At 51.7% G+C, this 15898-nt stretch overlaps 1 protein-coding gene across 1 annotated transcript in view; it reads right to left on the bottom strand.

The window, feature by feature from the left end:
• Nucleotides 1-15898, bottom strand: part of LOC144754219 (E3 ubiquitin-protein ligase TRIM39-like) — a 180732-nt gene that overhangs the window by 58423 nt on the left and 106411 nt on the right. Inside the window, exon 4 of the mRNA XM_078641806.1 lies at nt 6062-6084. Coding sequence (XP_078497932.1) covers nt 6062-6084 — 23 coding nt within the window. The remainder of the gene's footprint in view (nt 1-6061; nt 6085-15898) is intronic.

Genomic DNA, 15898 nt, shown 5'->3' with positions numbered 1-15898 from the left:
GCAAATGCTGTGTGATTTGGCTTTTATGAGCCAGTTGTCTCCTTAAGTGGGCTGCAACTACTGCGAGGCACTTGGTGAAAACACTGGGTGCTGTAGTGACCTAGAATGGGAGTACTTTAAATTGGTAGTGTTGACCATCTACCACAAACCTGAGATATTTCCTGTGAGCTGGGTGAATAGGAATATGGAAGTAGGCTCCTTTGAATCCAGCTTGGAGAGAAAGTCACCCTGTTGAAGTAGTGGAAGTACCTGTTGAAGAGTGACCATGTGGAAGTGGTCTGACTGAACGTAGATGTTTAGTGGCCTGAGGTCCAGTATGGGCCTGGGAGAGCCGTCCTTTTTTGGTATTAGGAAGTAGAGGGAATAAACCCCTGTGCCTTGATGGGGCTAGGGGACTGGTTCTATTGCATGTTTTTGTAATAGAGAGAACACCTCCTGTTTGAGAAGTGTTAGATGTTCTAAGGACATTGGGCGCTGTCTGGGAGGGATGTTTGGGGGGGGGGTAGAAGTGAGTTCCAGGCAATAACCATACGGTCATGACTTCCTCCCCCTCGTCATGCCACCGCTGTATAGCGCGACGGTGTCGGATTGGACTACGAATCCCAGAAAGCCTAGCGCGGCGGAATTGCGCAACACCCGATTCGCGGGTTGCATAACCACTTAAGGACCGCCTATATAGGCGGAAAGGGAATGGACGCCGTGTCGGATATTCAGACACCAACGCCGACGTATCTTGTGGCTGAGCGCTCCGTGACCCGTGTCAGGTGGGACCGCCGTGGACCTTCGTGAACGGAGGTAGGAAGAGCTCCGCTCTTTGTCCAGTGTCTCTGTTCGTATCCCTGCCGGTGTTTGCTGCGCGCACCCAACCTCGGACTCAGACGAGTCAGCGAGGCTCGGCTCAGGACCCTGCATAGCGGCTGGTAGGAGCGGCTGCTCCCAGCCCGGACCAAAGGTCAAAGACTCGAAAAACGGAGGTTGGTGTGAGCCGCTGCTCCCAGCCCCCGTTCTTGAGACAATACAGGCTGAGCGTAGAGACGCACTCCAGGAGGAGTTTGCGGCGTCTCCGCTATTCTAGTGATATAGGGGTAGGTTAGATCGAGCGGCTGCTCTCGACCACCCCTCTCCTTGTGAGTACTTGTTGAGCACCATAGACGCACACCGGGAGGTGCAGTAGCATCACAGTCCCCTAGAGGCTGAGCAGCGAGTACCGCTGTTAGGGATACCGGTAGAGCGGCTGCTCCCCGTATTGCCTAAGGAAGGACCGGTAGAGACCCCGGCTGGGCGACTCCCACCTTCCCCACACCTGCTGCCTTCGGCCAGAGAGGAAAGACCCCTCACAGCTATCGGACGGCATTGTCGGCCGCCATTAGCACAGTGCCCTCCGTTGGCGTGCAACGGGACCGTTGTAGTTGCGGAGGACGGTACTACCCGACAGAGCTGGGATAGGGGTAACGTATAGATCTGGGGACCACCGAAGTACTCACTGTGTGGTTACTTTTCTTTATCCTATAATTCCCTGTTCCCTAACATTAAATCCTTAAACACTCATATCTTGGTACTGTGTTCTGTGGGTGTCTGTCCCCGATCCCGGGAACGCCAGGAACACATACTGGATAATTTGTCTTACCCACTTGTCTGTTGTGATGGAATTCCAGACAGCTAAGAACCGTGAAAGACGTCCACAGAAAGGAGTGGTATGATCGGGTGGGAAGTGGTGGGAAGTCACTGTTTAGTGGTAGGGGAGGTGCGGTTGTTGTTGCAGCGACTTTTTCCTTTATTATTGTTGCCTCTTTATCCTCCGTGAAAATATCCCTTAGGGGCTGTTTGTGTGGGGCTCTTGTAGGAGGAAGAGGGCTGTTCTGAGCCCATTGTTTTTGAGCCGGCTCTGTAGAAAGAGCGGTGAAAAGAACCTCTCGGGAAAGGGAACTATAAGACCCCATAGACTTAGCAGTGTTGGTGTCTTTCTTCATCTTTTCTAGGGATGTGTCAACTGTGGGCCCGAAAAGATGTTACAGTTTGAACTTCTTGCTTGAATCCAGAAATCCGGAGCTAGGTGTGTCTCCGCAACAAGACACAAGTATTAATTGCACGAGATGCTGTATTATCCCTATCTAACGCACATTTTATTGATGTGTTGATAATCAACTTGCCCTCTTGAATAAGATAGTTGGCCTTTTGTTTGTACTGGTCAGGGAGGTGTTCCATGAGCTTTTCAAGCTCGTCCTAGAGAGCTCGGTCGTACCTGGCCTATAAGGCTTTGGCTTTGGCGATTCGCCAATGGTTTGCAGTCTGTGACGTGATACGTTTTCCTGATGTGTCAATTAATTTGGATTCCTTATCAAGAGTGGGAGTGTCGCCTGTACCCTGCGAGTTTGCCCGCTTGCGTGCCTCAGTCACCACAAGGGAATCCAGGGGGTTCTGACCTTTACTATAAATTGGTGTCATTAGGAGCTGCCTTGTATTTTTTATCCATCCTTGGGTTGAGAACCCTGGCTCTGACTGGGCCTTTAAACACTTCCGTGTTAACAAGCCTTTTAATATTGGCAGGGTGTATGCTGTTTTTTGCGAGGGTGCAAAGAAATACTCCTCTAAGGGGTCGGAGTGTAAGGGGACCTCATGGTATTGGGCAGCTCTGGTGATAAGTTGCGCAAACCCAGTGTTTTAATCTGGCAGGGTGGGCTTAGATGGATAGATATTCGGGTCATTATTTAGGTTGGGCCTGTATTGTAGTCCTCCCAAGGGTCTATGTTACGTGGGATGGTATGTGAGTTAACATTATCATCCCCCTGTGGATCTGTATCCCCACCCTGGTCATCATCAGTGTCTGATGTCTGAGGTGAAAGTATAGGCTGTGGGGAGGGTGGAGGGGAAATCAATAGGTTTGGATTAACTGGAGAAGGAGGTGGGGAAGTGTTAGTACCCAGGTCCTGCTTCTTGGGAGGTATTGGAGGCTCCTCTGAGGTGTCCAGTTTAATCTTTTTTGGAGGTTTGGCGACTACTTTGCCCGTGGATGGATCAATGAACAGAGATTTCTGTTTTGGGTCAGAAAATTCCAGTCTAGGCTTTGTGGGCAAAATTTCTTTGTTCGGTGCCGAAGATTTCGGGTCCGAGCTTTCTTTGTAGTGAGTCTGTGATGATTTCCGTAGGGTCTTAGGCTCTTTAGGGCTTTTCTGTTGCGAAGCTTTTTTCGGCTCCGACGACTTTTCGGAGTCTGAAGACTTTTTCGGCTCCGAAGATTTCTTCGGCTCCGAGTCTTATCTTTGGTGAGTTTCGATGCCGACAGCTTATACGTCGAGGCGGTCTTTGGCACCGAGGAAGGATCTTTCCTTTGTGGCATCTGTGCTGGGGAGGACTTCCCGGTGCCGGAATGGGAGTGACTCGAGCCTGAGTCGGAAGGCTTTTGTTTTGGCTTCATAGCCAGGCCCGGAGGCAGAACGTCATAAGTATGCTGTCAGTGTCGACCTGAGCCGGACAGCGAGGGTGTTACCGGGGCCTTTGGTTTGTTTTTGGGTAGAGGGGTTTCGGTACTCATGGACCGCTGAGCCGAGGTGACTGTCTCCTCTTCGGCTTCGGAGATGGAGAAGTCTTCTTCATCGCCTGATTCTTCCGGCTGGATTGCGGGATCTGTTCCGAAGACGTCTGGAATCGAGCTGGTTCCGCAAGACATTTTGTGTCATCGAGCCCGACGATCACAGATGTTTTTCTTTCGACCTGAATGATGCACAGGCCTTGCAATGCTTATCTTCGTGCTCCGGGGAGAGGCAGAGATTGCACACCTCATGCAAGTCTGTGTGTGGAACTTAGCACTACACCTGGGGCATTTCTTGAAAGGAGTCCTTTCCATTGTCTGCAGAAATGGTCGGCGCGGAGAGGCCCAAAGGCCTGCGTCGAAGATGGGCAAGAAGTTTGTTGTGAAGATGTGCGTCGGGAAGGAGTAACGCAATAGAGTCAATACCGTCAAGTGGAGAGATTGCGCGTCGAAGGGGGATTCGAAACAGATATCGACTCGGAGCGCAGCAATGTACATCCGAACCCGATGGCGGAGGACAAAGAATCCAAGGATGGAGCCGATACCCATGCGCACCATCGTCCTAGGGAGAAGTCACCTACCTCGTGACTACAAAGATTTCTTCCAAGACAAAAACAAACTGCAAACATCCGAGCCCAAAACCGAATGGCGATCTATGCAAAAGTATACAATCTGCAGCTCACATGCCTCAAACAAGGGAGTATCTTATTCTCTTCTCTGTATCTCGCTCTCTCAAACTTACTCTTGATATCTCTTTACATCTTTCATTGTCTCACTTGCTGCATCTTCTCCCTCTCTTGATCACTCGGTCTCCCTTTTTCCTTCCATCCCTCACTCTCATCTTTTACCCGGTCTCTCTCTTTCTCTCTCTTGTTCCCTCCAAATCACCCTCCCTATTTCCTGCTCCCTTTACTTCTGCTCACCCTTTCCTTCTCTCTTTTTCCCCTCACTCTGTCTCTCCCTAAATTCTCTTCCCTCTCTTTGGCCATGTACTTTACCTATACCTCTCTCCACTTCTCTCACTCACCTTTAACCCCCTGCTCTATCTACCCCCGTTTGTCTCTACTCCACACATCCACCCTCTTATTCTTCCACTCAGCTCTCCCTTCCTCTCATTCTCTCTGTCCCTTTGTGTCTACTTCTGTTTCTCTCCACTCTCACTTTTTGTATTCCTCTCAATCACAGTCCCTCCGTCTCCTTATGGCTAAGTCCCTCCCTTTCTGTCTGTATTCTGGTACTTCCATCACCCTCTCTCTCACTCTCAGTCTCTCTCTCCTTTCGTAGTATTAGACTGGTTTAAAATGACCGCCGTAGGTCATCTTTATTTTCACATGTTTGGTCAACATTTGGTTAAGAATCGACCACCAAACTCGATACTTTATATTGTTTTTAATAATCAGGGTAAAATGAGTTCTCAAATCTATTCCCAAAACAAGTGCAATTAATTTGTTTGGTCTGTCGCCACCTTGGATTATTTTGTTAAGTGATCCGGCATAACCGTTAAGGCTTTGAGGAGATAGCATTCTTACCTTTACAACAGAAGACATCATTGAGAAGTATCATGTCTAATGAAACTCTATTAATATTAACTTAATCAGAAACAACTTGCCAGAAACAACTTGCCTAGGAGCTTTTGAATGTTGTGGAAGTTCTTGCTTGCAGACTAGCCCATGCCTGGCTGTGCTCGCTCTCATGTTAGATTTTCATTTAGTTTCCTTTGTTTTATTTAGTTTTTATGCCTGTTCACATATTATCCTTTCTGTACAGCAAAGGGTTCGAGGGTTCTATCCCTGTCGCCTTTGGGCTCAAGATCGCCTTCTGTGTGGATAAGCAGCTACAGTCTAAAAACTGGATCATTTATACATTGAAGCGGGAAGCTGACCTGGAGTTAATTGTGTGATCAGGTACATGTCACCGTACTCTGTCTGCAGTGTGATTACTTTCTGATCTAGGAGTCTGCGCCATGACCATTCATCAGACATCCGTGGCTGTGACACTCACCCCATGTGCGGATCTTTAGCTCTCCACCCTATCTCTTCTTTCGCCTTTTGAGAATATCCTTGGAAACAGTTTTTAATAGATATTTTGAGCTATTAGTTAGGAGAAGCTTAAGATTGGCATCGAAGACCAGCTGTGCACGCCCCTAAACCTGACAGAAAACGTGGATGCAAGTGAGTTTTTTCCTGACTCAAGGATGCTTTTCAGGGGACCTCGAGATTTCTGAGATCTCAATTAAGTTTTATGAGGATCTGAAGATGTCTTAAAACAAAATGAGCAGTTTGAAAGAACTTGTGAATATATTGTGGATTTTGAAACCAAGGAGAATAGTGTCAGTATAGTTTGGACTTGTCAAAGTACTAGACATAAGTTTATGGGGGCCACAGGTGGGTTGTATATATTACAGTATAAGATCCTTTGACATATTTCTTTTACAGGATGGGGACTTGTGTGAACTCAGCAGTTGCCTTTACACACTGCAGCAGCAAGACCTGCTCCTTACACACCGAGAGGAGGATAGTAAACCAGCCTTACCTGCTCAGGGTGCTTCTGACATCCTGCAAAACAGAGAAACAAACACAGTGAAATCAGATTCCACAAAACGATATAATTATTTTTTTTTTATAAACAACTTTATCGTTTTACAAAGTACAAGCACCAACTGCACAACCATGAAGAGCACCAAAACTGACATAGTACAATGAAAAAGACATAAGTAACGCTTATCCAGTAGCAAGCCCTGGCGGTAGATACAAACGCCTCGTATACAGAGGTTGTCACCCCCATGGCTCCCAGCCACTTGCCCCCAACCCTCCGGTATTTCTTCGGACACCCTCGTGCCTCGTACATAACTTTTTCTTGTGCCACACACCAATCCATCCCCTTTTGTCACCTCCCCAAACCTGGCGGTGTGGGAAGTTTCCAGGAGGCGGCAACAACCATGGCCGTGTTGTAGAATTGCTTCCCATTCCTGGTCCCATTGAGTCCGTCCGTGATCCCGAGAAGAGAATGACGTGGATCATTGGGAACCTCCCACCCTAGGACCTCAGATAATTCACTCTCGATCTCTCCCCAGAACTGAGTCAGACGGGGGCACACCCACACCATGTGATAGAAATCGGCCGGTTCTTGACCGCATCTCGTACATGCGGCAGATTGGTCAAACCGGCCCGATGTAGGCGCTGCAGGGTTAGGTAAGCCATGTGTATGTAGTATAATTGGATCAGGCGGAGCTTAGCGGACGTGTTGACCAACTTATGCGACATGAGGGCGTCACGCCAATCTTCTTCGTCCAGAGGACCCCACCCACACCTCCCATTGGCCCCTGAGTCGGTCGAGTGAGGTTGGGGTGTTGTTAACCAGCTTCTTGTAGATGCGAGATATGCCCCCCTTCCCCAAGTTGCCCAGCATGGCCTGAGCCTCGGGGGACTGTATTCAGGGATCCTGGTGCCGTCATGTATGTGTACGTGAAGGGCATGTCGTACTTGTAAGTATTTATAAAATTGCGATGGGTGCAAGGAGTATCTGGGCTGGGAGGTCTTTAAAGGAGCGCATGTGGCCACTCGCCCACATGTAGCCAAGTTGAGAGATCCCAATAAGATCCATGTTCTGAACCCCTGCAGTCCACTGACCACCCCGAGCCACGCCCCGTGCCATCTGTGGAGATCCTCCTTAGCTTTCTTTACGAGCGGGGTAACATTAAGGGACCAACCCAATTCCGGGAGGAGAGCTACCCAGATCCCAAGATACTTAAAGGACTGACGCCGAAGCGGTATCATGGACTGCCAGTCGTAACATTCTCTGTATAGGTGGAGCGGAACCAAGACCGACTTGTTAGGGTTAATTTGAAGGCCGGAAGCCTATCCAAAGGAACTCAGGATCTGGAGACAACAGGGACCTGACTGGGCGGGATCCGTTAGGAAGAGCAAGAAATCGTCTGCGTAAAGAGCGATCTTGTCCACTTCCGAATTGGGCCATTCCCATCCCCGCACAAGGCTCGCGGACCGGATCAAAGTCGCTAGGGGCTCCATCGCCAAGGCGAAGAGAAGGGGCGAGAGGGGGCATCCCTGTCTCGTCCCCCTTTGAATTGGGAAGGCGTCAGAAAGAGCCCCATTAACCAAGACTCGCACTTGAGGCCAGGTGTAGAGAACACCAACTAGCCAACAGAAATGGGGGCTGAAGCCCATTGCCACCAGTACCTCACCCAAGTACATTCAGTCCACGGAATCAAACGCCTTCTCAAAGTCTATCAGAAGGAGCGCCAAGTAAGGGGAAAGCACCTGGCAGTGAGCCAGGGCCAGGTGAAGCCGCCGGAGACAGTGTCTGGTGCCTTGCTGGGGCATGAAACCACACTGGTCCGGGTGGATCAATGTGGTAAGATGAGGCTTCAGCCATTGAGCGAGAATTGCTGCAAAGAGCTTAACGTCCATGTTAATAAGAGAGATGGGACGATAGTCTGCACAGTGAGGAGATGGTGGTTGTGACTTCGAGAGGACCACATTGGTAGCCATATCAGTCTCGGGCGGAAAGGACCCTTTCTCCAAGGCCTCAGCATTCCGCTCTGCCAAGCGAGGCACGAGGGCATCGCTGTATGCTGCGTAATATTCCTGGGAAAGGCCGTCTGGGCCAGGAGTCTTGCCGAGGAGGTGTGGGCGATAACCTCATTGATCTCATCGTGTGAGATTGGACGGTCAAGGTCGGCCAGAGCAGTAGGGTCCAGTTGAGGGAGGTGGGCACCCGCCGATCACAGCAGCCCGTGGAGAGACCGCGTCGGCGTCTGCTCGGCATAGAGCAGACGGTAGAAGGTGGCAAATGTGCCTGCCATAGCCACCGGGGATCTTTGTGTCGACCCCTCTTGGTCCAGTATCTCTGGAATAATAAGGTTCATTCTGGGATAGGTGGCGAGCCTATGCAGAATTGTGCCGTTCTTGTCCTCCCAACCATAGACTCTGGCCACAGCCAACCTGACAAGAGTTTGGCGGCCTTCAGGGAGAGATGCTTGATTTCATTCCGAATATGCATGAGGCGCCGATCACGATCAACATCGTCGCCCGCGGAGGGAGAGTGCTCGAGACGTAGAGCCTGCGCCCCCAAGGAGGTGATCTGTGATAGCTGGGCCCGCCATTGCTGTTGGACGTGGCCTTTGGCAAACCCACGAATGGTGGCCTTACCTGCCTCCCACAGGGTACCCGAAGAGGGAACCGACCCCACATTAGCGTCAAAGTAATTCTGCAGCTCCTGTCCCACCGCTTTTTTGAAGCCTTTGTCTTGAAGAAACCAGGCGTTCAGCAGCCACATTGGGCGTGAGTAGGGGGGAGTATGCAGACGTCTTGAGTGGAGGAGCAGTCTGTGGACGGAAGAAAAACGGCATCTATACGCACCTGCGTGTGGTGAGCGGCAGAGGTGTGTCTGAATTAAGTTTGTGGGTGCCAGATTCGCCAAGCATCACAAAGGCCAAGGGATGCAGCCCAGCTCGTCAACTGTTTCGCTTGCGTCAGTCTAGAGGGGGATGGAGGGCCTGTCGCGTCGAGGAGCTGGGTAGAGACCGCGTTAAAGTCACCCTCAATAACGGTGAATCCCATAGGGAGGGCAGGCAACAGGGCAGTGGACTGTGTTAAGATCATGGCGAGCATCGAGAGGGGCGAGTACAAGGACAGCAGGTTAAGAGGAGTACCCCCATGTGTATCGCAAACGATTACGAACGTGCCTTGTGTGTCATGAATAACTTGTGTAAGCACAAAGGGAAGGGTGCGTTTCAGTAGTACAGCAACACCACAATCTATCATAGCCATAGCGCGCAAGAAAGGGGCAGTGGTTACCGAGCAGGTGCGTCTCTTGAAGCAGGAGTATGTCTACATTGAGGCTTTATGCGTAGCGCAGTACAGCTGTTAGTTTGTGGCGGTCTAAAAGGCCATGAACGTTCCAGGATAAGATATGAAGGGCAGCCTTTGGAGTTGGAGCGTCAATCTGGGGGAAGGAAGCCACTATTGCAGCCCATCGGACCCTGAAGAGTCGACGGCAGATGCGGGGCCCGGTGTAAGCATGACAGCACGCTGGTGGGAAGAACCATGTGTATTGGCGCCCCAGAAGGGCGGGCTGAGTGTCGTGTGTGTGTGGTGGTGCAACAAAACCATAATGAACCGTAGTAAACCTCGGGAGCAAACAACCTCAGCCCCCGTCAACAAAGAAAGCCCCCCCAGTCCCAGACCCACCACCCTCCCCTGCCCCCACCCTATACCTCGAGAACAGAAGCATCTGTTGACCCCCCATTGGACTGAACCAAACTAAAACGCTTGGGTTGGTTGCGCGGAGTACCCCTACAGAAGAAAGGATATGCATGCATCGGCGTTGAACAGTGTGAGTGCACAAGTGGACATACCCATAGTCATATGCCCCCCCGCCCCCGGCGAGGCACTCTCCCCCCGATGATGAACATACATCAGAGTCTGACTACATTATCTTTAAAGGGTGGGGGTGCGGGAGAGATCTGAGTCTTCCTGGGCCAATGGTAGGGACGAGCCCGCCAAGTTCTCAACAGAGCAGTGCCTGTGGAGCGGCGGGGACTCCGAGTAGTTGGAATAGTCATGGGGATCTGGGGCTGCCGCACTCAAGGACCTGGGCGCTGTTGCCTGTAGTTGGCCCCCTTTGCGCAACCATGTACGGTGCTGGAGCCGGCGTCCCGGCAACCTCTGCCCCCTAGGCTGTGACTCCGTATGATCCGGGGACGTATCACGCCGCTGGCGGAGGGGGCGCTCCTCCGTTAGCCATGTCCAAGCCGCCTGGGGCGATTCAAAGAACTGTGTCTTGTTTTGAAAAATGACCCAAAGGCGTGCTGGGAATTGGAGCTGGTATTGTAGTCCCAGGGAGCGGAGCTTCTTCTTTACTTCAGTGTAGGAGCGCCAGAGGTCCTGGACCTCTCTGGTGTAGTCCGGGAGTTCTGAAACTTGAGTGGACCAGCCGCCCGTAAGATGGCGTCACAGTCCTTGAAGTTGAGAACTTTCAGGATAATGGGACGGGGCGCGGCACCGGGAGGAGGTCTGGGCGCCAGGGATCTGTGGGCCCTCTCCACCACAAACCACGTTGACAGGGCATCACCAGGCATCCATGACCGGAACCAGTCTTCAACGAAGGTGGCGGCTTGGCCTGCCTCCACCCCCTCAGGGAACCCCACCAGGCGGAGGTTGTTGCTACGGGCCCGGTTTTCCGTGTCTTCGGCGTGCCTGTGGAGGTCCTTGGTGAGAGTGCTGAGATGAGCCTGCTGTTCTTTGAGTTGTGTAACGTCGCCCTCGGCCGTGGATATACAGGATTCGGCTTCTGATATCCGCGCGGTGGCGTTGCGAAGATCTTGCCTGAGGAGAGACACGTCTATCTTAATTCCTCCAATCTTCCCCTCCACAGATGCCTGGGAGGCCCTGATAGCCTGGAGGATAGTGTTGTGGTCGTTAACCCAAGGGGGCGGGGGGGGGGGGGAGGGGAGGCGCCCCCCACATCCCACCCGGGGGTCTCCTGCTCGGAGGTAGTGAACCGGTCAATCTTGGTTTGCGTGGAGGCCGGTGTGGGCTTGGAGCACCGGTCTTTCCCCATGGCAGGTGGTAGCTCCTGGCATCACTGCAGCAGTAGGGAGCCCGGGGGGGACGGGAGGCCGGTGTGGGACCCACAGAGGCGAAGGCCACCCCCAAGCCAGACAGGAGCCGCCCAGTCTGAACAGCCGATCAGCCTCAGGGGCCCAGCAGGAGGAGATCAATCCTCTGGGACCTGCGTGCCGGGAACGCCCTCCGCCACCCGAGACGATGGTCGACGCTGTCCGGTGGGGTCAGGCCTCCCCTGCTTCTCCAATTGCTGTCAGTACCCCAGGGAACTAGATTCGCCAAAGCAAGGACGGGTGGGCACAGCAAAAGTCCCCAAGACGAAATGCATAGGATTGAGGGGGGGGTGGGGGCACAACCCAACAGCGCAGCCAGTCCTCTCCCCAGAGAGAGAGCGAGTGGGGGCGCAGCAAGAGGCGGGAGAGAGGGTGGGGCCACCCGCACCGCTGCCCGAATTGACAGCCGTACCCCCCCATTCACCACAATTTATTTTATTTTATTTATGCGATTTTATATAGCGCAAACTTTACCCGAAGGTGTCAGAGCGCTTTACATAAGGACCAGTTGAAAAACATTAGGATTATGCGTTACATAAAGGATACAAACAGAAAAAAAAATTGAAAATGTACAAGATGTAAAGTCACACAAGGAGATACAAATGGATATACTCTAAGAGTCACATAGGAATGGTAGAGAGCACAACGGTCTACTGCATATACTAGTGATTAGAGTTATCTCTATATACAGAAAAGCAGAGTTCCATAAGTGGGGTCCGAGGGGGGATGCAGTCACAGCACAAAGGGAGGGTGGGAGGGATGCAAGGGTATGGAGAAAAGGCAAAGCAGAAAAGGGAAGAAACATTTGAGGATCATCAACGGGGAAAAGGGTTAAAGGACGAGGGAATGGATGGAGGGTCAGAGTCCATAGAAAAGTGTCCGAAATCAGCAGCAAAATGGCGGCCAGGACAAAACAAAAAGTAAAGAAGTCCAGGAGAGAAGGTGGTGGTGTGGTACGGCTGCCCGTCACCCACCAGCAGTACAAAAGGGGGTGGTGATGGACGGAGCATCTGAATCAATCAAACACTCACACCCAGTCAAAAGATCTGGGTTGAATCCATCACCGTTCTTTAGCCCACTCTGCCACCCCAGTTCAGAAATGGCTATATGCAAATCAGTCTGACCCTGTGCCTCATGGGAACAGTCCAGCCCGAACTGCCAAGCCATGTCTTCCCTGGACCGGAAACAAGCTTCCGAGGACCGGTTTCTGGCATTCCAGCCGTCTTCAGCCCGGCTTGCTTGAATCCAGTGGCAAAGTGAGCAAGGGACTCACGTCTGAGCATACCCTGCCACACTTATGGCGGCCAAAAGCAGTACAAAAGGGGGTGGTGATGGACGGAGCATCTGAATCAATCAAACACTCACCCCAAGTCAAAAGATCTGGGTTGAATCCATCACCGTTCTTTAGCCCACTCTGCCACCCCAGTTCAGACATGGCTATATGCAAATCAGTCTGACCCTGTGCCTCATGGGAACAGTCCAGCCCGAACTGCCAAACCATGTCTTCCCTGGACCGGAAACAAGCTTCCGAGGACCAGTTTCTGGCATTCCAGCAGTCTTTAGCCCGGCTTGCTTGAATCCAGTGGCAAAGTGAGCAAGGGACTCATGTCTGAGCATACCCTGCCACACTTATAGCGGCCAAAAGCGGTACACCAGCAGCATGTTGCCCAGGTGGGAGATGAGAAGAAAGACCACAGGCGCCATGGCATGGTGGGTTGTTGTCGTCGGGTGGGCACCTCACATTAAGGCACTGCAAATGTCAGGCAGATCATGGTAGCAGTGTGACATCAGTGTGGTAGTCTCCTCGCTGACACCACGTTTGTCACGGATCTCGTGGCGCTCCTCGCCACTCTCGCCTCGCAATCTCGCTGGCTGGTTCCTCAACCGCCACCATTGTTGAGTCAGGCTGGCCGGTACAAACCTGGGGCTTGTTGGGGCATGGTGTGACGCTGGGGTGTAGGCGAGGGGGAGAAGCAGAGCACTCCGCACAAGTCACCGCCAAGGATCCTTGAAGAGGGCTTACCCCCGCAGGCATGAGACACAGATGGAGCTTGCGGCGTCGCTTATAGCGACGCCGCCGCGCCGCCATATCGTGGCTACAGATGTAGCTTTTGTTATCGGAGAGGCAGTTAGCGCTGGGGCCAGATGGTCAAGTAGAGGCGCCGATCGGTAGTTGCGGGTCACACCGGCCGCCATTTTAAGGTCAGGCAGGCGTGGGAAGGCAGATTGTGACGGGGGCCGCCCCCAGTGTCTTGCCGCTACAGAGGCCCCCAAGATTATCCTCAACTAGAGGCAGCCACTGCGTCCCTTAAATTTCGCCCGTTAAGCGTACATCCCACTGAGGGTTGAAGTCATCGGCGCTCACGTCAGGGCTCCGCCCGCCATTTTGTCCGCTGCCGTCCTCTCCTCGCAGGAGAGGACGGCATCCAAGTCCGCCAGGCCGTGGAGCGCGGGTCGCGCGCCGATTCAGAGCCGCAGGAGCGGCCCACTCCGCAAGTGTCACAGCGCTCCCGGCCCACACCAGTTTCGACGCTCAGCGGAACCACAATCTTGCTGACAGAGGGGCCACGGCCACAAATACAGGCAGGCCGCGGCCGAAGGTCCCGCTCGCAAAGGGGAGCCACAGCCGTGGGGGCAGGTAGGCCGCAGCCGGCAGCCCCGCTGATGACGATGGCCGCGACAACAGGTAGGCCGTGGCCGACCGCAGCAGAACGCGACACCCAGGAGGCCGTAGGCACCCCGAGCCGGCACCAAAACACCAAGGGGTGAGCACCATCGGTAGAAGAACAGACTGCGGTCAGGTAGGGCTGCGGATGGGCGCCTATGGTCGTGGGATTGTGGTAAATAAATAAATAATACCTCTCTTTTTGACTAGATATATATCATAACAGATAGCTCAATAAATAAGAGTCAAGATTCGAGGTAGTAGGAGTTTTGCAGGTTTAATACAGCATAAGGACAGGAACAGGTCAACCTGCATAGGAATAGGATGGCAGGGCCCAGCAGCTGCTGGGGCTGGATCTGGGATGAGCGCGCTGACTTTTAATAACAATACATGAGCATATATACATAACGCAAACACATAGCATTACATTGCAGTAGGCGTAGCAGTGGGTGGAGCAGTAGGTGTGACGCGTAGCAGTCGCGAAAGATAAGGGTAAAAAGAGGTGTAACAGGGCGTATACATAGACATGTGATGCAAACGTAACAGAATATGTCATGAATGGGGCGGAAACCATGGAGGGGGCTACCTAAGGAGCCGGGACCTCTAACCTGATGGTGCGCGCAAACTAGCAATGACGTATCACTAGGAGAAGCTGGGGGCTATGAACTCTGTGCTAGGAGCAGAGACTGAAGTCTGGAGGGTCAGGGCGACATGTACCTAAACAGTATCTAGTATCTGATGTTTAGAGAACATGTTGATATAAACTAGAAGTTAGGAGGGGAAAGGCTAACTTGATTCTAAGACTGGACCATGCATTATTCTACATGTAGTACGAGATGAAGAATACTAAATGACCATTAAATGCAGTATTTCTCTAACGTGGAGACGTGAAGGCTAGACAATGACGGAAACTATTGATGCAGTTCAGTAGCTTAGGAATGCAGAGAAGGAGGACTGAACTGATAACTGGACTCATAACATACTCTTGGCAGACTCAGAGGCAGAGCCAGCTGAACCGGGCACTGCGAGGCAGGAAGTAAGTGAAAGGTCGAGGATACAGGTGGGGGCTGTATCGCTCCTCAGCGAGGCTTCAGGAGACAGGAGCTGAATCTGGTGTCCGGGCCCTTTTGAGGCCTAAAAACGGGGACTTTATAATGGAATAACGTGCACACTGAGAAACGTGGCAACGTAGCTTTACATAGGCCTGATATTCGTAGTATTCACGAGGACTGGAAACTGGCATACTAGAGGTGGACACAACTGTAATTGCGTCATTAATCAGACATGGGGAATGCATATGCATATTTAATCATGCACACATAACATATGATGGATGACACGTAGGGACACAGAACATGGCAAAATTTACTTTTCCACAGGATCCAAGGCGGATGACGGAGTGGCCTGGAGCACTCTTAGAGTGCGACCTCCATCTTGACGCCTTCGGCCACGCCCCAAACAATATTAAATTTTAGGAGTTCAATGCGTTCGAAAATCTAAGCTTCTTTGAACACTTCTGATTATCTCTAGTTAGAAAGCATTGGGGCGGGCGCTGCCCCCACTTCCTCCTACAAAGACTGATATTCTGTCAACACAGGTTGTGATATCCTGAACGGAAATCGCATGACAGCACAATACACAGTGATATCCTGAATGGGGTCACATGGCACAGCAGACACGGTGATATTCTGAATGGGAAGCATGACATGGCACATTATGATATTCTGAAGGGGCTCACATAACACTGTTTGATTCTGAACAAGGTCTCCCGACTCAGCAGTCCGTGATGCTATGAATCAGTTCATATTACACAGTCTGATATTCTGAAACTGTCACATGACTGCAATACTCTGAGTCGTAATATATGAACCAGGACAGTCTGATATTCTGATTGAAGTCACCTGATCGAAACATCTGTAATATTTTGAAATGGGTCTCATAACACTGCATTGTTTGTTATATTCTAGTTCTGTCACATGACTCAGCACATGGTGACTTTCACATAATATTACAAATTATAAATAACCTCCTCCCATAAATGTGCCATTTTACAAGACCTCATTGG

The sequence above is a fragment of the Lissotriton helveticus genome, chromosome 5_1 (genome assembly GCF_964261635.1).
Source record: "Lissotriton helveticus chromosome 5_1, aLisHel1.1, whole genome shotgun sequence".
NCBI lineage: Eukaryota > Metazoa > Chordata > Amphibia > Caudata > Salamandridae > Lissotriton > Lissotriton helveticus.
Note: the sequence above shows the minus strand (reverse complement) of the source record. Positions and strands in the feature narration are given on the sequence as shown.